We start from the raw sequence: 22049 nt of genomic DNA, 5'->3' as shown, positions 1-22049 counted from the left end.
ACAAAACTAGGTTACGGGACTCCACGACTCACGAGATGTTCCTGAATCAACAAACGCTGAACTAAAAACATTGGAATTTGGAACGGTTGGAGCTTGCAAAAGCGCTGAGCGATTGGCAAGATACCGTACTTTGAGTAATTGTAACCGGGAGTACTTTTTTGGATATGGTAGAATATGGTAGCAAAGAAAGATGCGTAACTCTGCGCGTATTTGACAATTGTGACACCTACCGAAGCCAATATGCTTTTGGCCAATGCTTGATTAGATTGCTTGTTTTGAAGTCAAAGTGATACATGTGTTGGACGCAAGAGCCAAGCTGCTACGCGCCCTAACCCAGAACAACAACAACGTGATACATGTGGGATAAATAGGTATGTAATCAGTCTTATTTTGACCTTTAAACATTAAAAATGCATCTAAGGAACTCGCCATATTGGTTTCATTGTCTTTTCCTCAAAAAGTGCATTTCCTGTTTAGTGTAATGCGATTGTTTGTATCTAGTGCAAATCTTGTTAACATTAATTGAGCATTCCAAATTATACCATATAATTTATTTAGTTTGTGTTTGAACTAGCTCAGGCTGATACCTATGCTGTTCTTTTCAGGTCCTACATAAGTTTTTCAGGCATTGGCCTGATGGTCTTTTTGTCCGATCTCTGACCATATCTTACCTGGCTCTGGATCCTCGGAACAAGGTCTGCATAATGTCTGCTAGTTTGAGCCGCTGTCTCATGGCAGCTGTTCAGCTTCACCTTCAGCACAGGGCCCTCAGACTGTTGTCATGTGCTGGATCAAGCCAGTCAAATTTGCTAGCTAAATATGGTTCTTATACCAATTGGTCATGGAGAAGGTGGAAGACTACCAATTCTAAAATTCCTCAGAAGTCTGGAGGACCAGCAGATGAGTCCAAATCAGGTGCGTTTCTGCTGAATGGAAGCTGCTGGTGAAAGCGAGGACTTATCACATTTGCTAACAATGCATATGTGTTGTTATATTTTATAGGCAGGGCTTAAAGGGACCCTCCCACCTTCAAAAAAGTTAATGAATTGGCATGAAAGTGATGTCGCTCGGTTCAAAAAGAGCAAAAACGAATATCTACCAAATTTCATCCAAAAATATTCACCGGTTTTTAAGATATTAGACTTTTTCCTTTGTTTACTTTTTGGGATCTCCGCTGTTCCTAGCGACTTTATTTGAAAGTGCGGCATTTGTTGCGCGCAAAGCAGCATATACCACCGCGTGCTACAAAACGTTTTAGTCAAACATTTAACGGACGTTCGAAAGCCTGATGACGTCATCAGATTCCCGTAATGGTTAAGAGATAGGGACCACGCTGGTCCCACCCTGCAAGTAAAGGGAAGAAATTTCTTGAACACCATAAAGCTGCGGGGGTTGCGACCAGGATAAATGGTGGTTTCTGAGCCTGGCCGCAAACTTGGCTATCTCAACTCAAAACTAATGTTAAGGTGGGAGGGTCCCTTTAAGTGAGCCTGAAACTGTGACTTTGTTTTGGTACAAGCCTTGAGTAAATGTCCGATTTACCTCCTACATGGTTGCTTCATATTTTTTAGATCAAAAGATAACCTTGCATTTGCTATTTGTTTACTCAAGCATGCAGAAAATATAATTGTTCTAAAATAAGATACAGATCTTTGTTAAGAATTCAGAAGACTTTGTCATAATGTTGTCATCTCAACACTTTTTGTGTGTATCCAAAATATTTGAAGTTCGGGCTTTTTCTGACAACACCCCACTTTTTCCAGAGCTTCCCCACGTGAACGTGGGCACCATCGGTCACGTAGACCACGGCAAGACGACGCTGACAGCGGCCATTACACGTGTGCTGGGCGCGCACCAGCAGAGTGAGTACGTGCCGTTCGACCAGATCGACCGCGCGCCGGAGGAGCGACGGCGGGGTGTCACCATCAACGCGGCACACGTGCAGTACAGCAGCGGACGCCGCCACTACGCGCACACAGACTGCCCCGGACACGCCGACTATGTGAAAAACATGATCTGTGGCACGTCTCAGATGGATGGCGCCATCCTTGTGGTGGCTGCCAACGATGGTCAGATGCCGCAGACACGCGAACATCTTCTGCTGGCGCGGCAGATCGGTGTTGACAAGATCGTCGTGTTTGTCAACAAAGCGGATCTGGTGGACGAGGAGGTGCTGGAGCTGGTCGAGCTTGAGATGCGCGAGCTGCTCGATAATTTCGGGTTTGACGGCTCAACCACGCCGTTTGTGATCGGCTCGGCGCTGCAGGCGCTGAACGGCGGTGACGGGGAGCTCGGCGAACCCTCCATTTGGCGGCTGGTGGAGGCCCTGGACGAGCACGTGCCTATACCGGAGCGAGACCGAGCCGCGCCGTTCCTTATGCCCGTCGAGAGTGGGTTCACCGTGCCCGGCCGCGGCACTGTGGTGGTCGGCACGCTCAAACAGGGCGTCCTGAAGCGACGCGTGGACGCCGAGCTGGTCGGTTTCGACACTCGCATCAAGACGGTCGCCACCGATATCCAGGTGTTCAAGAAGTCGGTGCCGCAGATCGAAGCCGGCGAGCACGCAGGTGTACTCCTGCGGGGAGTCCCCGTGTCTGCAGTGAAGCGTGGTATGTCTCTGACGCCTCCCGGGGCGTTCGACACGTCTAACGTGCTGTGGGCTCGACTCTACCTCCTGGAGCGCAGCGAGGGCGGCCGTAGCAAACCCATCACGTCCAGCTACGTACAGCAGCTGTTCTGCGAGACGTGGACGGTCGGCTGCCGGGTGATGCTACCTCCCGGGACGGAGATGATGCTGCCCGGAGACGCCGGCCGGGTCAGTCTGCTGCTGCCGCGGCAGATGCTGGCGAGGCGCGGTCACCATTTCACACTCCGCGAGAACGGAGTCACCGTGGCGACTGGCGTGATCACGGGCGTGAGGCCACCAGTGCGGGTGCTTGGCGTGGACAAATTGATAGAGGTGACGCCGGAGCAGATTGACTTTGAGCCAGATGATTCGGCACCCGTCAGCTGAGTTAGAGAGTGGTGTGTGCGGTGTGGGATGAGTGGAAAAAATACGCATGGGGCGACATCTGTTCCAGCAATGGTGGTGCCACCTAGTTACTTTGACATGGTGTGTGGTAGAGGTGGCAAAATGTGGACCCGAGGACCCGGTCCAAAGAACCTGTCTGGACCCGTATGGGTCCAAACCGGTTCCTGGAAATTTTCTGACGGGTCCAACCGGGTCCTACCATAAACTATACATCTTACACACTACACATTATTGCAAAATATGAAGCGAATGAAGTGAATGTTTCCTTGCACACAGTAGTTCATGAGCGTTCCCAGTGGGAAATAGGCTGTTTTACATGATGCAACTAATGATTCCTACAAGTAGATTGGATTAATTGACTTTTGGGGAACGGGTCCAACTGGTTCTGGTTCCAACTAGCACCGGGTCCGACTGGTTCCAGAAATATCCAGCCGGGTCTGGTTCGAGTCTGGTTCCCAAAATTTTCATATTTTGCCACCTCTAGTGTGTGGGTAGTAGCCCAAGACCGCATTGTGGACAAGAAAAGAACAGATGAATGAATAAGTGAATATCCATGCTGCCGGTGACAAGGATAGAGTTATTGATGTGTGAGTCTTTTATGAATCACCCGATATTGAGCCGTTTTGATGGATGTGTGCCGAATTGTTCTTGTCAATGATGTTTTTTTTTGTGGCTGTAAGACCGTATCTGTCGATCTTGGTCCCTTTCGAGGTATAATATATTAATTGGGAACGGTTGGCTGGCTGTTGTTACTCATGTTAGCGTACCATTTTTAGTTGAGTTCATTAAACCAGAAAGTATTTTCGTCGAATTAAAAGAATCCATATGAGTTTTGACAAGCGTCGAGGTTAGACGCAAAGCTAAACTGGTTCGAATTATTTTATTTCGATAAGTAAATTAAATATTTTGGATAATCAATTGATGCCTATTGAAACATGGCAATACCTCATACCGCTATCAAACCTTCAGGCTTCAATACCTTTCTCCTAAATTCGAGGCATGCTGGGCAAATATGCGGGAAAGTAGTGCGATTACACACAAAAAGCTAAAAAGTTAGATTTTACAGGCGTTATAGCGCGCTCCCATCTCGTTTTTATCATGGGAGCTTGATCTTCCAAAAGGATAAGTTCAGATAATGCAAAGAAAGGGCAAATTCTTCAGTCCCTACGTGAGAGCATTAGGTATCGATTACGACTTAACTTGAATCGCTTATAAACGCTCCCATACGTAAATGGGTGCGCGCCATTTATGCATGGCGCTTGGATCCTTGGTGCCCTTGGACGCTTAATGATGAAAATAAATCTCATAAAGCGTGTCGGCATACCCGAGTATGTCTTCCGAGTATGTGCGCCTCAGCTGGTCCACCTCCCATGTATAGCCCTCGGGTCCCTTGCATCCATTCCTGTGTTATTCCCCACCTCCCTGGCCCTCTGGGTCCCGTCACCGCCCTCGGACAGCGGCGCGCGGTGGCGACGTCGGCGGCCCCCGTCTGCCTGTCAGCGGACATGCCAGACGTCAGAGTAAATCAATCAGCGCGCCGCCAGTCCGGACACGGCAGAAGGCCATCACTCGCAGTCCGACACCGGGGACGGCGCGGCCGGCTACCTGCCTTGCCGGAACGGCAGTAGCGCCGTCTCGCTTCGGCGCACATCGTAGTCAGAATGCCGCCGAGAGGTCGGTGGAGCGGCGGACATCTGTGAGGGGAGGTCGGCGCTGCGGAGGATATCAGCGGAAGGAGGTCCGTGTCTCTGAGCAGGGGATAGAGCGGGGACGGGAAGCGCACCTTCGGCTGGCCGAGGGAGTAACAAAATAAATCTGCCTTTAGCGCCCAACCACATTCAACAGATTGATGAATAATTGTGCATCGTGGAAGTCTGCCTATACGAGACAAGGATATATCATATAAGACAGTTTAAATAATACATTTGATTGTTGGAAAGTATGTAGAGAAAGGAAGTGTTTACTTGCCAACAGCCTACAGCTGATCCGATTGATAGCCTAGGTAGGCATCGTCTAGTTCTTTTTGCTGTTGTTATTGCTGGCGTTGTTGGCATTGTTGCTGTCATCGCTCAAGGACCGCGTTCCTTTTGGCAGTGGCAATAAATCAGGCCTTCCGTTACTGTAAGTAAAATGCGAGCAGCACGCGATGCAACCTTACTTGGGCGGGCAGTCGAACTCCGTAACGGATTATAGCCGGTAATAGGCGTGGCCAGTGGGCATGCGCATGCTTCTTACAAGATGAAATGTCGCACCTCCATGTAAACGCACCAGGTGCTATACCTATTTCTTCGTAAGTGGACGCCAGTCACATCCCCATTAAAATTTCGTTTTTTTAAGTCACTGGGAAAATTGGCAGACGCTTTAGATAAGATAAGCAGCTGACAATGTGAACTCCGCGAAACTGTACATACCTACCTACTCATCATATGCCCTCCTTTTATTGCACCAATATCTTGGTGCCTCCATTATATGCCTCCATTGCACCAATGTACGGGTAGGTATGCGCTGACTGGTCATGGTGGATAGCGCGGGGCGGCCGCCGGTGGTGAGGTGTCGGCCTATATGCACGTAGCCGCTGTGACCGGACCGGCACGGCCCGACACGGACACGGACACGACAGGGAGAAGACACGAACACAGACACGGCACGGACACGGACACACACAACACGGCGCCGGCTCGGACACGGCACTGACTGGCACGGGCACGGTTACAGCACGGCTCGTGCATAACATGGAACGGCGCCGACACACAGCGCGGACACAAACACTGCGCCGATACGGGCACGGGCACGGGCAGTGGACGCGGACACGGCACAGCGCCGTCACGGACACGGCACGAACAGGCACGGACGCGGCACGGACATACTCGGGCACGGCATGGCGCCAACACGGACATGTCACGGAAACGGTACGGCTGTCAAAGGAGCCGCCCGTCCGTGCCGTGGCCCGCCGTGGGAAACTGGCACCGCCAGTCGATAAAAGGCGACTGGACAACCGATAATGGCGCACTTTTGCGCTGCGTTGACAAGTGACAAGCACAAAAGCTGCGTTTTTTGTCGCAACAGCAGCGCAATTGAAACCTGGTAATGGTTAGGTAAGCGTTTGGGAAGATTGCATCTGAACCAGCCACGCTAATGTCTGTACAAGTTCATGCATATGTAGATCTTATGAAGCTCAACAGAAGAAGACTCACCCGAGCGTCTTTATTGCGTCATGCGGGCTTCCGGTAGCATGATTATAATGGCGCATGAAGTGAATATCTCCATAACTGTTTATTTCGAGCTGCTGCTGCATTATACCTGGCTCCCGTGGGAACATCTCATGGTGGTTTGTCACGTTTCAGTCGGTCGGCCAGACTGCGCGGTTAATTTATGCTTCCCTGGCACGTTAATCCGCCTATCTCGGCGTAATCGATTCCTCGCGAACGTAGCTAAATCCGTGGCGTTTACCGCCAACCGGTACACCCGGAGCACCAGGTCAGCGGACCTGTGGGAACGTCCCTCGGCCGCGCGGAGAAGGGCACCAAGCGGCGCGGCGCCGAGGATTAGCATAAATCGAACTAATTAAAACGTTTCTCTATGTGACGGCTGGTGAGGAACCTATCCCGGTTCACGACGGTTGTGGTAGGCGAGCCAACTGCTAAAAAGAGCAGCCGAGGTTCACCTGGCTCCAGCTTTCTGCTTTTTCTCATGTTATGTTCCTGAATCGTGTTTTCCTGTGTTTTAGTTCCTGATCCATTTCTTGTCGAGAGACTGGATACGACGAGTGAATATGCGATGGATAAATTTACCAAATTTGTATTCTGCCTTAACTCTCTCAGAGCGCCGTAACATGGAAGTCGAAAATAGAATAAGTTGCTTGCATGGTGCGGTTTCTTTATCGCTCTTGAGCTATCTGCACTTTATATAACGCTAGCATGTGAGAATATACGTTTATTCCTGTCATATCCCTGCCCGTCATTGGGGAAACTGCCGCCAACCTACCACTTTGCACGTTACAGCGGTACCATAAAGACGTCATGCAGCACAGCTCCCACAGCTGCCCGAGCCGAGGTCGGTCGATGTTTCCCATCCGCGGTCGGTTGATACACCGTGCGGTGCCGGTGTGGTAGCCACAGGGGCGCCCCGCGCGACGGAAGCGCCGCACCCCGTGCACGATTCCGACCACTGTGAGAACGCCCCGCCGAAATTGGCGGTGCTGACGAACCGGGGCCGGCGTCGGTAGCCGACCCCCGTCCGGCGCCGGGCGGTTGGTATGAACAGAGCTTTAACACGCAAACGGCGCGGTCACACGCCACGCGGCGCCGACGGCCATGTGATGACCCGGGAGCGGAACCGGGCTGGGCTGCGAGAGGGACTGGGTGGGAGGACTGGGCCTGTATTCTGTTAATTGGGAGGTGGACTGGGCTGATGCTGGAGGAGGGACTTGTCACTGGGAGATGGACTGGGGCTGGACTAGGAGAGAGACTGTGACTGGACTGGGAGGGACTGGGAGAGACACTGAGACCCATGGGTCTGCAGGAGAGGGACTGGGGCTGAGCTGGAGAGGGATGGCTTTGGACTGCAGGATAGCGGCTGCGGCTGGACTGGAAGATTGCTAGGAATGGACTGGAGAGGGACTGAGCGAGGAACTGGTCTGGGAGAGGGACTGGAAAAGGATTTGGAAGATGGAGTGGGGCTGGACTGGAACAGGCACTGGGTCCGGGCTAGAGAGGGATTGATGCTGGGGAGACTACGAAATCCGGACTGGGCTTTGGAGAGGGACTTGATCTGATGCTTGTGTTCGGCAAACAATACCAGCAGTGTGTTGAGTTGAGGCGAGGACGAAGGTGGAGAACTGGAACTAAAGGAATGAGGCTTGCAGCATTGCGTTATAGACCACGCGAGGAACTCGACACGGGACATACCGAGCTGAATTAATCGGTCGGATTTGAATGCACTACAGACTACAGTTAGAAGCTTTTCCAGGAGGGGTAAATTTTATTATCTACAGAGCCGAAACCACATGAGATTGACTTGGCCATCTCTAGAAAAAAAATGCAACAAACGACACCTTATGAAGCCAGTGAATCCGTACATATCCATGACGTAGTCCGTTTCTGGTAGAAAGGGGTAACAAGATTGGATCAGCGGTGGATCAAAGCATGCTGGCCTACTGCCGATTGCCATTTTGGTAAAGAAACTGATTCACGATACATGTTGCGTTGATTTATTGTCGTTGTTCTGATCGACGGATTAAGTCAAATATTAATGAATGGCCAGTAGTCACGTCATTGCATAACTACTGCTTTAACTTCTCTGAGAAGTAAACCATTAAATCCTTTTTTAACGGTTCCCCCATATCAAGAACGGGGGAGCCCACGGGTTGCAGGTAGCTGGAACGCGTCTCGTCCACCGCGACCTGACCACCGTCCACCGCTGAACCACTCGGTTCACCGAGATCATGGAACGATAGCACGATGCACAGATGCATGAACGGACATTCCCCCACCAGAATCTGCATTGCAACGTTCGGCCGAGGCAAAAAACATGCTGCAGCGATGGTGTCTGACCAGCCGGCTGGTGGCTGCAGCAGATGTCCGCGCTAAGCCTTCCTTCTGAAAGTGTGCGACAAGAGAAAACCTGCACTGCGACTCCGTAGGTACACAGTCTGCAGACAATAAATCTGCAGCAAATTAGGCTGGCGACAACCACGCTACCGCAGGATAATCCGGCAAGTCGTCGAAGACGGCGCAGTGCCCGCCGTCACCACCCCGAGCGAACTCTGCGGTCAACAGCGTGCCGATATCTAGTCGTTAGTCCTGACTCACAGCCAGGGAGTTTGGCTGATGCCCTACATGGGACCAGACTCAGCTGTGTTGTTTTTGCCAAGTTTTTGCATGTGTTTTTGAAATTTGTATGCATGTGCACGAACGAATCCAAAACGGGCATTGGGGACATTTGGCTCCCGCAAACGGCGTTCGAAAATCGAAATAGACGAAATTTTGTCGTTTTCCAGTTTCGCTTATATTGAATCACGGAATGTGTGCAAATTGAATCTCATCTAGCAAACAGCTCGATCATTGATGGCACTTTATTCGTTTATTCGTTACCTTCATTCGGAAGTAGCCAGTTCTTACATTCACGAAAATAAGAGAGAGGCCTTTTATTCCCATGCGTTTTATATGTATGCATGCCATTAAATCCTTAGTCGATGACGGGAGAGCTGGGCTACTACATCAGTTCAAAATGTCAGCCTTCTCACGTATATTACCAATTACTTGGCCAGAAGCTGCATGTATCATAATTAGTCAGCGGCCTTATATTAGATTGGTGGATGTCATGCTATTCAGCCATTTCCGGAACGGGCTGAGCGTGCTGTGAAGCAGTTGTCAATGAATTTATGACAGCGGCTCTCACGGTAATAATTGCACAAGATTACGCCCGGCTACCAGACATTATTATTTACGAACAGAAATTACGTGCGCAGCAGTGTATTGCTGGCTTATAAACGTGGTATCTCAGCGATCATTTGTACGGATAATTGTGCAACATAGAAGATCGAACGTATTCCACGGCAGCAGGGAAAGAAAAGGCGCTCAAATAAGCCCTAATCAGTCTTCTTCAATCCGCGAGAGGTCGTCCTGCAACCTGCATGTTGAGTTTCATAGGTTGGCACGACAGTTCCTCAATTCCTTCTCTCCGGAGCGTCGTTACAGTTCTAAAGAACGGAATAACGCTATCGTTACTTTAAAAAAGTGTAACGTCAAGTACCTATCTTCCGTTACATTGGTGGCTCCTTCCACAAATACAAATTACCCGTTCCTTTGCTCGTCCATTCCTCCGTTATTTTTGGTTGTCCGAGCGGTTTGATCTATAGCAATCAATCTCTAACTTTTGACGTGGCAGTGGAGCAGCGAACTGTATGTGAGTGTGAGTGTGTTTTTAGAGTTTATCCGAGTGTCATATATCCCACGCAATACCGCCCAGTGCCCACCTTCGATTGGCGGTCCGGACCCGCTGGTTTCAGATTAGAACCCAGGGCACCTTCACCGCCCGACCGCCGAGACACTGGTCTCAGTCCGTCGGTCCCTCGTCCTAGCCCAACTGTCATTCGCCCCACCCAGCCGGTTTCTCGTCTCAGCCCGTCATCCTAGTCCGTACCCGGTCGGCGTTGAAAAAGCGCATATACTCGTATGTGTCATGAATTAAAATATATCGATTTAGATGTAAGCAGCTAAGCCACTAGCCAGGTTTGTCTTAAAAAATATCGGTCGATCCATTTCACTCTTCTATACAATAACTGACATCATACCTATCACCTTGCAACCGGTGAACTGGATCACAAAATCGCGTGATGCGATGGTGAAAATAAACTGTTAAGCGTCGCCGAAAAATTGGAAATCATGGACATGTTTACCCATTGACACGTTTTGCCTGAAATTTATCATTCGTGAGTGTCCAGTTTCCTCTATTCCTTGAAGTTGGATGCCGAATATCTAGACATGTCAAACTGGCAATTTTAACTGCGTCTGTGAGCAAATAAAGTTATGTGCGGGAGGTTTTTGATTGGCTATTTGCGTGAAGGATGATGACACAAAGTGCGAGTCGCCAGCAGTTCACTCAGTGGGGGGGGGGGGGGGGGGAGTCTCCGCACGGCGACGGTCGCGGTAGAGCAGACTGCATTGGTGACGGTCGCTCTAGTCTAGTTCCACAGGCGGCCGCTAGGTGACGGAGGGCGACGCTGGCCTCGGCGAGGCGCAGTGGCCTCCGGCGCCCGTCGCTGGGAGGAGCGACTTCGAGACTGTCCGCCGCGCTCGCCGAGTCTGTCCAGCGGCCTGCCCGCTAGTGATTTGTGGACCAATAGGCGGCTCGTTTGCCGGGCTACCTGTCGGCTGGCCAGGCCAGGTAGCGTCCGGCAGTCGACGCGAGGGATAACCGGGGCAGCTACCGCTGCGCCGCGCGCCGTCCGTCCCGCCGCCGCCGCCGCTGCGCCGCGACCGCGCCAGTGCAGTGTGGAGCACAGAGCGAGCGAGGTCGATCTGCGAACCGGGTGCGTGCGAGATGTAGGGCCGCTACAGTGGACCGCGGAGCACAGCGCGAATCGTCAGTGATCGGAGCTGAACAGCTGAGAGAGACAGGAGACCGGAGGAGCCAGGAGAGGATCACCACGGCAGTCCCAGGAGCATCAGGTCAGTGAATGCCGGTGGGTCGGCGGCGCGGCGCCGCGCGCGCCTGGTCAGCATGCAGCTCAGCTCGCTGACTGATGGGGGCTGTCGGCGGGCGCCCGCTGTCGCGGACACCGGCCGCCGCCGCCGCATGCCAACGAGCGTCCACAGCGCGGCGGCCGAGCGGCGCGGCGCAGCACCGGGCCGAGCCGGCCGGCCGGACCCGCCGGAACGGGTTCTGGCGATTTTTGCCAGTGGACCGGCCCGGCGCGGCGCGGCTCACCGACCGGCCTTCGCCGCGCGGTGCGTGCTGGTGGCTTGGTCCGGCGGCGGCGGCGGCGGATTATCGGAATTGGCCGCACTGTCCGGCCCCCCGCTGCCTCCGCCGCCGCCTGCCCGGCCACCACCGCCGCCGCTGCCGCTACCAGGAGACGGCTGCCGAGTCGTTCCGGGAAGGCGGAGATGCCGCCGTGCCCGTCTTTGTTGATACAGTCGCGTGTCTGGGGAGCCTGCCAGCCTCTCTGGGAGCCTCTAGAGCAGCGGTATTGGCCTGCGCCACCGCCCCCGGAACCGCCCTTCCTCGGCCGCGCGCAGGCCCACGCGCCGGCCGAAATTGTTATCATTTGATCGCTGGTGGTCGATCCCAGTTTTGGGAAGGAGCTGAATCCGGCCAGTTGCCGTCTTTGTCGGTACTCGGTCGCCACTCGTAGACGCCGGCCGCGATTTACGGTCCACATTAACTGATCGTTATCTTTCTGTGGCTCACACAAAGAACCTCCCGTCGCTTCTGGGTACGAATGTTTCGTAATTTGTTGGATTAGTGTTAACTTGTCTCTGACAGAAGTTTCATCATTTGCTGTTTTCTCCTCCATTGAACACTGACCAGCGGAAGGCATTGGCGATGGAGCGTGAAGTTCCCAGCATTTTATACACGAGTGCACTTTTCCACTTCATCAGATCGTTTCTCAATTGGCAGTTAATGCACAACGACAGGCAACCTTGCTGTCGCACTCTGCAGGCCTAGTGAATAATATTTGCATTATGTCTTCAGTTTCTTTTAAACGCAGTTCACACTTGCCCGTAAGGTCTGCCGGTGACGGGCCCGACACCGTCAAAACGGCCGAAACCGACGGAGCGACGGCCGTCAGGTCGACGGGCATGTGTGAACCGGCAGCGTTTGACGGCCGGCAACAGCTGACTGCGCCGGCGCCGGACCTGACGGCCGTCGCTTTGGAAAGTTCAGCAATGTTCAACTTTTGACGGTGACGGGCCCGTCGGTTTGAATGTCTGCGTGTTGGAGGAAGAGGAAAAGGAACGTTATCTGGCATGAAGCTTAAATGCATTTTTAAGATAATTTATATCATTTTCTATCCATTTGTTGAGATGAAAGTGTTTATTACGGCACAATATCTTGAGATTCGCTCCCTGATTTAAGTCAGCGAACCGATGTGTCTTTCATTAAAATAAAATTGCAGCATTTTCTTACATAAAAATGTAAAAGTGTGGTATTTTATTTCTGTTTATTCAAAGAATATTTTTAACTTCTAGGCCTCTACCCTCCCCCATCCCCTTCCCCCATCTGCGTCCATCTCGAAAATGGTGCGCCATTTCTGTCACAAGATATGGCAGCCAATGGGAGCTACCAAATCTCAACTTTCGTTTGACGGGCTGCAGACCGTCAGGTCGACGGTGACGGGCCCGACACCGACAGACTGACGGTCATGTGTGAACTGCGGTTTACATAAAACAGTCAGACCTGGCTAAGTGGGATTGCATTCCAAAACACCCTCAGAGCTGGATTCACAACGATGTGCACTACGATATGGTAGCCACAATGCAGCCACCATGCAGTGCCTCCCATCTATTACATCGGTACATTCACTCACGATGCTGAAAATTCTGCCCAGCCTCTGCGATAATATGGCTAATATTCTGCAGCCCTCGAAAAAATTATCGTAACCGCACAGTTTACACGAGTAACCATGAAACGAGCCGGAGAGTGAAATATTTACGTAACCTGTGTAAGAGTCTAATTAAAAATCTTCCTCTCCTGCACTAAATGCACAATAAAGCCGCGAGGAATCTGACCGTTGAACACCGTTAGATGGTTTTGTGATATACGCATTGGTGAGAAAAATGTACAACGGCTCTTGAGACGCATAATCCAGGACATTATTTGCCCGATGCGCACATCGCACATGAACCCCACTAGCTCATGGATTTCACGTGCCGGATACCCCACCATAAACTTTTTCTCTGAGACCTTTAAGCTCCTGTTCAAGTGCCAGTTAAAGTCAAGTGCCTTTTCGCACCAAACCGCCACTACCTTTTTATTCTGCCGCGCATAAAGGATAACGAATACGGTGCTACCAAGAAGAGAAACCTCACGCCTTTCACACAGATCAAACGTCAGACGCTTTGCATGGACTAACTAACATTTCTTCATCTTCATCGCTGCATTACTCGTTACTTGAACTAGTTAGCTGCAAAGTGGGACCGTTTTCCATCGTGAAGTTATATAATGCTGCTGAGTAGAGATGTAAACATCCTCATAAAAGAGTTTCCAGTGTCGGAAAAGTACACAGACCACGCTGCATTTGAATGTGCCGAAAAAGAGTCGCACCAATAAACTTCAATTAGCACCAGAACAAAAATGCACTTGCCGACCGCAAACGTCCGGCTCCATGTGCCATTTCGAGTGTGGTGCCACCAGAGACCACTGCCAGGGCTCTGCCGGATGTCATTCGCAGGCCATTGTGGTCCACATGACAGCCGCTGTGCAATGCACAACTGCAAACTGATGACGTCACTCTGCAACATATGTGACCCGCTTTCGACTGGCCGGCGCCACACACAGCGCGTACAGCGAGCGGGGCGGCGTTTTCTGCGAGCGACATGAGCTGGCTACTTGGAGATCGCTCACCCGTGACCGGAATGTGAGGAGGGACCGAGGAGCACCGCATCGGTTGTGTCGAGAAAGTCAGATGCGGCAGCTGACGGACTTGCTGAAGCACCATGAGGACTTAGATTTGCAGTGAAGAGACCTGGAGTAGCAGCAGGTGGTTGCATGCTGCGAGCAATGTAGCAAAATTAAGTTCGGAATAGATCTTAAGTGGTAGAGCCAGATGGACGTAATGCAGAAATTAATGGGTTAAGAACAGTCCCGGCGTGCTGAGAGTAGCTCCGGGCAGCGCCGGGTAGCCGTGGTCACGATCTGGCGCCAGCAGCGCCGGCAGGCCAGCCAATTAGACAGGGAGCCGGCGCTGGCCGTAATCAAACCATTATGGCCGGCCCGGGTGTCCGGATCTAATCTCGGCGGCGGCGCTTTTTGCTCGGCCCGGTCACCGGCGGCCACTCCAGCGTTCCATCCGGCAGCCACGGCCAGCGCTGCTGTCTTCTCACCGCCTTCTCACTGCCTTCTATCCGCTCCACCGCGAACTGTTCCGCTTGCTTGCCGTCTTCTATCCGCGGCTGCCGCGAGCATCGCCTTCTCACCTGCCCGCCCTGCCCGCCGCCACCTCCTACCACTTATTCTCTCCGCCACGACGAACGCCTTCTCATCGCCTAGCCTTCTCACTGGTTCGCTCCGTCCGCATGTCGCCTTCTCTCCGTCTTCTTACTGTTTCGCCCGTCTTCTCGCAGCGTCTTCTCGCTACTCCGCTCCGCTTGCCGCCGCCACGCCGCCTTCTATTCTCCCCAGGGTATATAGATTCTCCCCGTCCGCCGCCACAGTCGCCGCGGCCGGCCGGTGCTAGTGTCTTGTGCGCCCATCCGGCTGCTGCAGTCTCTAGGACGGCGCCCACGCTGGAGGCGGCGGCCGGTGTCGGGAGACCCGCCGGATATAACACACCGCGGTGGCGGACAGTGGCGATGGCCGTGAGCCTGCCGCCCTTTGTCGGACCGACCAGCGGACGGTGGCAACGGCGGGAGAGACAGTGACTGTGGGTTTTGTGCTGTGGCCTTTGAACGGGGCGCCGGCGGGACACTGCCGGCGAGGCCGTCCACGCGGTGACGCCGCGGGGTCCCGGTGAACCGTCCGCGCGGCAAACGGCGGCGCACCGGTGACAATGCGGACGGCGCTGTCGGCGGCAGTCCGGACCGGCGCTGTGTCACTGGTCCCGGTGATGAATGCCCGTGTAATTCAGGTGGAGCCCGTCCGGTGGAAGAAATCTCCGAGCGGATCGGAGAAGATGTGAATCAGACCAATTTGTACTTGTTAGAATGGTCTGTTCATGGTTTTCTATCTTGTTATAATTTTAACATGAAACAATTTGTAAAAATGAGGCTCTAACAAATTAAAATAAATATCTTTCGCTGGCCTCATCTATTGGTACATACCTACACTACACACGTCTGTGATCTCTTAGCATGCGCGGAGTGGCAAGGCTGTAGCATCGGCGGAACGAAGGTATGAAAGAAAAGCAAAAACGGAAGATAGAGAAGCCAAAAATCGTACCGTACGCAATGTGCAATGCCGCGTCTAAGCATATTATCGGCCGGAGCAGGGGTGGTATAATTGAGGGAATTTTAACTATGAAGGTCGGCAATGGATGAGCACATGTTTGCATTCAATTAGCTGTCTCAGTGTGTTTGTACTTTCAGGTTATAGACGTTCATACATCATCCCCTCAATTTACTGAATAACCCTTTGGAGTTCCTTCATTAACTTGTTATTAGTATTAATGACTAAAGCCCTAAAGTACCACGACAGATGCTAGATAGAAGACATATACATAAATTTAGGCATTGCTTCCCATGCCTTCATGATATTGAATACTGGCGAATTTACTCTTGCGGGATGGTCCCACCAATGACAGTATCACGTTCGATCTAATTATAGGGATCAAAGCCTCAGCGGCAGTAGCATGACCGCCCTTTGTCCGGTATTTGGGGCTGGTGTAACAAATCACTCGGCGAAAGCTACCATTATCTCGGGCGATCTGTGCGCTTTATGAGGAAAAACGCGCTCTGCTATGGGCATCGCTCACTGGTCTGACGGGCGATTAGCAACTTATCCCTGGGGGTACCCAAGTAGGGATCGTGCCTACCCGGTCAGTGGAGCTGACTATCGCAGCCGCATCTCAATCACAGCTGACGTTTCTTTACTAACTATAACTAACGTTTCTATGTTTTAGTTACTTTGAAATCAATACCAGAGAAACGTATAACTATTATTTGTCAAAAAGTACAACCTGTGTTGAACAAGGTTTGGTACGATGGTTTGAGCAGCGCTACGGCTGGAGGATATTTCCTTTCCCGGTAGGGCCAGGGCAGTTCCATGCAGGGCCGTGTTTGCAGATGGATACGGATACCCACATTTCCTGACAAATGCAGCGAAGGCCGAGCTACATTGTACACACCTGGCTACCCTTGTGCCGCCTTCTCCATAAGTTGTCTGTGATGTTTTTGATATGCTGCCGGCCGCTGTCCAGTGAAATTACATTTGTGGGCTTACTGATCTCATATTTCGGCTAATCTTAATGAAGATGGAGCAAATATTTTTGTGTCATCATCCGCTCGGGTGGAATGTTTACCCGGTATCTTCAGCTGCACATTACTGGCGACTCAAAGGGTACCGACGACGTCGTCTTTGCTACCGACTCATCGTCTCCGATGAGGTCAGCAGGCCTGGCGTGTTTGGCGAGCGACGATCCGAATCAGCATCAAACGCGCCGACCCGGTGACACCATACCCCAGCTGGCTAGCATCAACAGCACATGTTGCGCTGTGGAAGACTGGAAGCCGGGGATATCGGGTGCAGAGATCTGTTGAATATCATTGCGCTCGTATGCTGGAGGACGGCAAAAGGTTAGAGGCGAAAGGAGACGCCGGCTTACCCGCTGCGTCTATTTTGGTCCAGAATAGCGTATGAAGACTCAGTTAAAAAAGGAACTCGAAAATATGTTACTATATTTGGTAAAAGCTTTAGGAAAGCCGCTTTAATGGATTATGCTTTTAGACTGGCGTGGCGCTCGTTGTTACCAGTTATCCTTCATCGCTGTGTTTTTTGACTTCTTTTTAGCTGCCCCAGCAAATACTCTGGACTCACATAGAGGAAAGAATACCTAAGCTCGAGTTAAAAAAGGCTGTGGGTGAGTTGAGAAACACTGTTGGCCTTTTCCACCCAGTCACGTGCTTGGTCTCCATCTCATCCTAAACTCCACTCTACCTAACCAGCCGTGTCAGTGAGTATTTCTGTCCGCTACACCGAGTCTGCGGGCGGCGGCGGTCGTCCCACCATCAACCCTCCTCTCATGCAGAGCTTCAGTCATCAGACCCTTGCTCGGTGGGAGAGGCGGTCTCTCAGCGGCGCTCTTCTGTCGGCCCCGCACGCGATCCCACGCTTGGGGCGCTCTTATCCCGGCTGACTCAGCCCTCTCGGACGGCCAACTGCCTGCGGGCACGGCCGACCTCGCGGCGGGTCCTGCAGGCCAGCCGGCGGCGGTGGGAGCCGGGCCGCGCTGGGAGCCGCTGCCGCCCGGTGACGGAGACCATGTGTGCCCGTTTGGCGGCGGCGGCGTCCCGCAGGGTTCCGGTGCAGGACCGCTGCAGTATAAACAACTGGTCCGAGAGGGCGGCCTGTGGCCGGCCTGTGTTTACACTGCCCGGCTGTTTATCGGCCGGCCCGCCGAGCCGACGCCGGCCGGGCACTAACTGCCAACCACTGAGCGCCGGTATACGACGGCCTACCGCTGCCCACAGGCAGTCGTCCAGCGGCGAACGACCACAATTCTACGATATAATGCTGCCCGCCGTCTGCCATTTCCTGTCCATCGTCCACCGATCATCGGCTACGGTCCACCGTCCACTGTCCACCGTCCGCCGTTCACCGACCATCCTTCTACTACGTGTTTCTGCTTGCTCTTTATCGTTAACCGTCCACCGTCCACCGTCTGCCGTCCACCGACCACCATCCATCGTCTACCAACAACCGCCCACCGTCCGCCGTCCACCGTACGCCGTCCACCGTCCGCCGTCCACGGTCCACCAACCACCAACCGCCAACCACCAAGCATCGTCCCGCGACTGGCAATCGCCTCTCAACCCTTCACAGTTGGCGGTCGTTTCTGTGCAGCGCGGTCTCTTCAGTCGCCTCCGGGTCGCCTGCGGGCCCCCTGCAGCGGCGGCATGTCACGCTAGGAAGCGAAGCAGATGGGCCGAGCCCTCACTGCACGATGGTGACTGCATTCAGCTCGTTTCCGGTCTTGATGTTGTCATAGACATTCCTAGAAGCGGTGTAAGTTTGATGATCCACGCCAACTCTCCTCTGGATGATGGTCCGTCTCCGGCTAACGGTTCCAAGTCACGCAGGGACGCTGCCCGGCGGGCATTAAGTGCAACGAGCGTTCTGCAGTTTATAGTCCGCCTTTGAAACATGCCATCATAAACAGACGTACACGGAGTTTGTATAAACTACAAGTACTGGGTACTCGTTTGCAGTGTTTACAAAAAATTATACAGATCATGGGCATTTCATCTGCCGTGTGTTATGTATATCGAGTCATCGACCATTTTACGGATATGTGTGCACCAATTTGATCTTGAGCGTACTCATTAGTGATATTTAAGCTTGGTTTCGATTATTGTGGCTCGATGTGAAACAGGACTGAAGACGTATCTTATTTAAGTTTTCATGGATAAAGTCATGACTGATGAAATGTCTACATACATAGGCAGTTTCTTCCTCCGCGCTTATTTATCGAAGTAGATATGATAGAGAAACGTCCGTAGGGCCGGGTGCGGTTCCATTTGGGTCAGTGTGTAGTGATCATTACTAGAGATGTCAATCGGATACCAACATTTTGGTATACCGATACCAAACCGATACCAACTTGGTATTTGGTATTTCAATCGTAATGTGTTTGGTATTTTGTTGGTATCATAAGCCCTCACTAATGTATAAGAGGCTAAGAAATCGGTAAAAAGTTGGTATTTCCCTCAGTTCCCCAAGTTGGTTTGGTTTCGGTATTTTCCCGTGGTTTTGGTTGGTATTTGGTTTGGTATCGGTATTGGGGCATTCCACGTCAAGTGAGACAAAAAATGGCCATTTTGAACCTCACCTCCTCCGATTTTTGCGAAACTTTGTGAAACTACTCATCTATATGTGAAAAGAAAGGAGACATGTTTTTGTCAAGATATGACGTCACGTTTCCGAGATACACGTCATCAAACATTGACCTAGGCAAGGCACATTATCATCTTTAAAGCGTCATAACCATTGAAGTTTTAGACATATCACCATGAGACAAAGTGTGAAATGGAGGGAATAGATCAGGCTTTAATTTGAGGATAACAATATTGACATAATTAGCTAATTAATGAACTAAATTAAAATTCAAAAAATAAATTTTGATTTTCTGAAAAATGGGTACCCTTCGATTTTGCTGATTTTTACATATTTCATCCTCCCATACATTAGCTACATCATATAAAAAAATCCAGAATGGGCCGACGTCTACGTAACTGCCTTTTGGACTTCGGAATGTCTGGCACTCGCGAGTTTCGTTTTAGCAACCAAGGAGAGGCGCTACCCGGAGATGCTTCTTTCTGCCCCAAACCAAGGCAAACCTAGCCTGACCTGACGTGACCTGACCTAATCTAACGTGCGTAAATATGTACAGCCCTCACGGCAGTTGCCGACTGGCCAAATGCTACTTAGATACGAACATTAGCCCTCACGACATTTGCCGGCTGGCCAGATGCTACTTAAAAAACGAATGCGTGTTTAAACACTTGAGGCTAACCGGCCACGAGCCAGCCACCTTTAGATTACGAGGTGGGTACACTCGGCACACTAACTACTAAGCCACGGAGATAGCTGGTCATCGCGGAGATGTAAGCCAGTTTTTTTAATGATGCAATTGGGCATTCTCCGGGCAGCGCCTCTCTTTGGTTGCAAAAAGGAAATACGCCTGACTCTCCCAGCGCTAGGGGAGAAAGGCCCGGTTTAGCCAAAAAAGGTATAAAAAACGGAATTTGAATTGTAGGTGGGGCGGTGGGGAACTTTATCGTGTGCCAATTTCATGGCCCTAGATCAATAGGTATCTTCAAGATCAAATGAGGTTAATCGTGATGAAATTTGCTATGGTGACTATTTTGCGTTTATACGCCCATAGCTCTATGAGTTACTGGCCGATTTTCCTATTTCTTCCTTTTTACGACATTTGTAGTGTTATGAGAATCTTTAGATAATCTAACCATAAATTTGGCAGTTAGTGGCCTGCTAAGAGTAAGATGTCGCCGGCAAAGGCGCGGGGATCGGCCGACGCGGGAAACGTTTCAGTCACAGATTGTGTTTGCACCCTAATAATTCAATTTTTACCAGTTGGTTTTCGTATTTATATGACCATTAGTTTGCCTGTACATTTTTAAGCCTTCACACAAAATTTGACACGAATCGATCATGATCAGCGGTAAGAAGCGCAGTGCAAAGATGGAACCGTCCGGCGCCGGCACAGTCTACCATTCAGGCGGCAACGGCCGACGCCGGCCGCCGCGCCGCTCCGGCAAGATGTTTGACTTAACACCGCTATTACTAGAAAAGTTGTGGACCGATTTACCTATTGCTTGCACGGGAGGATTTGCAATTCAATTCTGGACAGATGCTGAAAGTTGGACGTTAATATAATAGTTATGGCGTGAGTTATTGGCGAAAAACAGGTGGGGTTGGCGAAATCCGCCCCTTCCATCGCCCGTGCTACGTTGCACTACTTGTTGCTATATCATCCGAAGTTATCGTTGGCCCACTCTAATTTTCTCAGCACGTATGCCTTACGTGTGGTGGAAGATAATGTCCAAATTTGAGCAAAATCGAAGGGTACCCATTTTTCACAAATTAGATTTTAAGAAATTAATTCAAAATAAAATAAATTCAAAATCACCAAAAAATGTTAAAATTACCAAATTTAACTAGCATAACTCCTCGTGTTCACGTTTCTGTTTGATTGAAATTAATAGCTTCAAAAATGTTGAAGCTATAGATCTTTCAAGATTGCAATACACGTCCAATTCTGCTAAAAAAGCAGAAGTTTAGCGGCTTGTATCTCTGTAGCCCGAGGGCATATGACAAAATCCTTTGACCCTCAGAGGTTTCACCCAATAGCCAACAAGTATACCAAGTTTGAACAAAATCGCAGAGGTGGCCGAATTTGGCTGTCCCGGTTGACATGGAATGCCCCTATTCCGATTTTCCGTAATTGACATCACTAATCATTACCGATAACGAATGGAGATGCTCCGTAACGGATGCTAGGGTGTGTAGGTAATATGAATATCCAGCACAGCAACTGGCTTGTATATAAAGGTTATTGGCTGTGTATTCATACTATTGTTTACCTGCTGACTGCTGAGGGATGAAAATTCTAGTAAACATTGTAAATGCATAGCATAAGGTATTCTATGCTTTGTGTAAAACAAATATAAAGTACTTCGCGTGTCGCGCGACTTAGGTCTCGAAAAACTAAACATCTGATAGAGAAAGGTTCTTGTAAGCAAACTATCTGATATGTGAACTTCAAGTTTCACGATAGTTCAGGAACTTAACTGTCTAGCAACTCATGTTCATAATAATTCTTGACCACGGCGGCCTTCGAAATAAATATGAAGCTCAAAACTGGTCGGTGATGTGGCGATTGTGCGCATTTTACGTTGAGCGCGGCCCGAATAGTACGACATTTGGCACGCCATGCGGCTCATGACAGATGCTGACGTGTGATACGTAGCTCCATGCTAGTTCACGGATACGGCTGAACGTTAAATTTCACAGTTTTACAGCACGTCACGACTCTTTTTCGCGAACGGCTGCCAAAAGCGGCCGGTTGTCGAGTGCGTCACATTGATCGCGGTAGGTGACAGGCGTCGGTCGCCTGTCG

At 51.0% G+C, this 22049-nt stretch overlaps 2 protein-coding genes across 5 annotated transcripts in view; both read left to right on the top strand.

The window, feature by feature from the left end:
- The first annotated feature begins 266 nt into the window (after nucleotides 1–266).
- LOC122387174 (elongation factor Tu, mitochondrial-like) lies at nucleotides 267–3769 on the top strand. Of its 2 annotated transcripts, XR_006257512.1 has the most exons (4): nucleotides 267–371; nucleotides 606–915; nucleotides 1764–3119; nucleotides 3522–3769. XR_006257512.1 is itself a non-coding variant. In XM_043377097.1 (3 exons), exons 2-3 carry the CDS (start codon nucleotides 705–707, stop codon nucleotides 3011–3013), a joined length of 1461 nt encoding a protein of 486 aa, XP_043233032.1. In that variant the 5' UTR covers nucleotides 267–371; nucleotides 606–704; the 3' UTR covers nucleotides 3014–3405. The 2 variants fall into 2 exon arrangements, 1 of the variants encoding a protein (XP_043233032.1); XM_043377097.1 differs by lacking the exon at nucleotides 3522–3769 and having other exon boundaries at nucleotides 1764–3405.
- Nucleotides 3770–10768: 6999 nt separating this feature from the next.
- The window catches only part of LOC122387165 (protein bowel-like), a 33704-nt gene continuing 22423 nt past the window's right edge, over nucleotides 10769–22049 (top strand). Inside the window, exon 1 of one of the 3 annotated variants that reach the window (XM_043377086.1) lies at nucleotides 10769–11204. The gene's annotated coding sequence lies outside the window, so the exon portion shown is untranslated. The remainder of the gene's footprint in view (nucleotides 11205–22049) is intronic. The other 2 variants (XM_043377085.1, XM_043377084.1) reach the window with 2 other exon arrangements.

The sequence above is a fragment of the Amphibalanus amphitrite genome, unplaced genomic scaffold (genome assembly GCF_019059575.1).
Source record: "Amphibalanus amphitrite isolate SeventyFive unplaced genomic scaffold, NRLGWU_Aamphi_draft 000275F_arrow, whole genome shotgun sequence".
NCBI lineage: Eukaryota > Metazoa > Arthropoda > Thecostraca > Balanomorpha > Balanidae > Amphibalanus > Amphibalanus amphitrite.
This window is presented reverse-complemented; position numbering and strand designations above follow the sequence as displayed.

Bases quoted from the DNA above. Each gene is read 5' to 3' on its own strand.
- LOC122387174 (XM_043377097.1), top strand. From the start codon at position 705: ATGTCTGCTAGTTTGAGCCGCTGTCTCATGGCAGCTGTTCAGCTTCAC. The intron at 916-1,763 runs GTGCGTTTCTGC...CACTTTTTCCAG, and splicing joins AGCAGATGAGTCCAAATCAG to AGCTTCCCCACGTGAACGTG.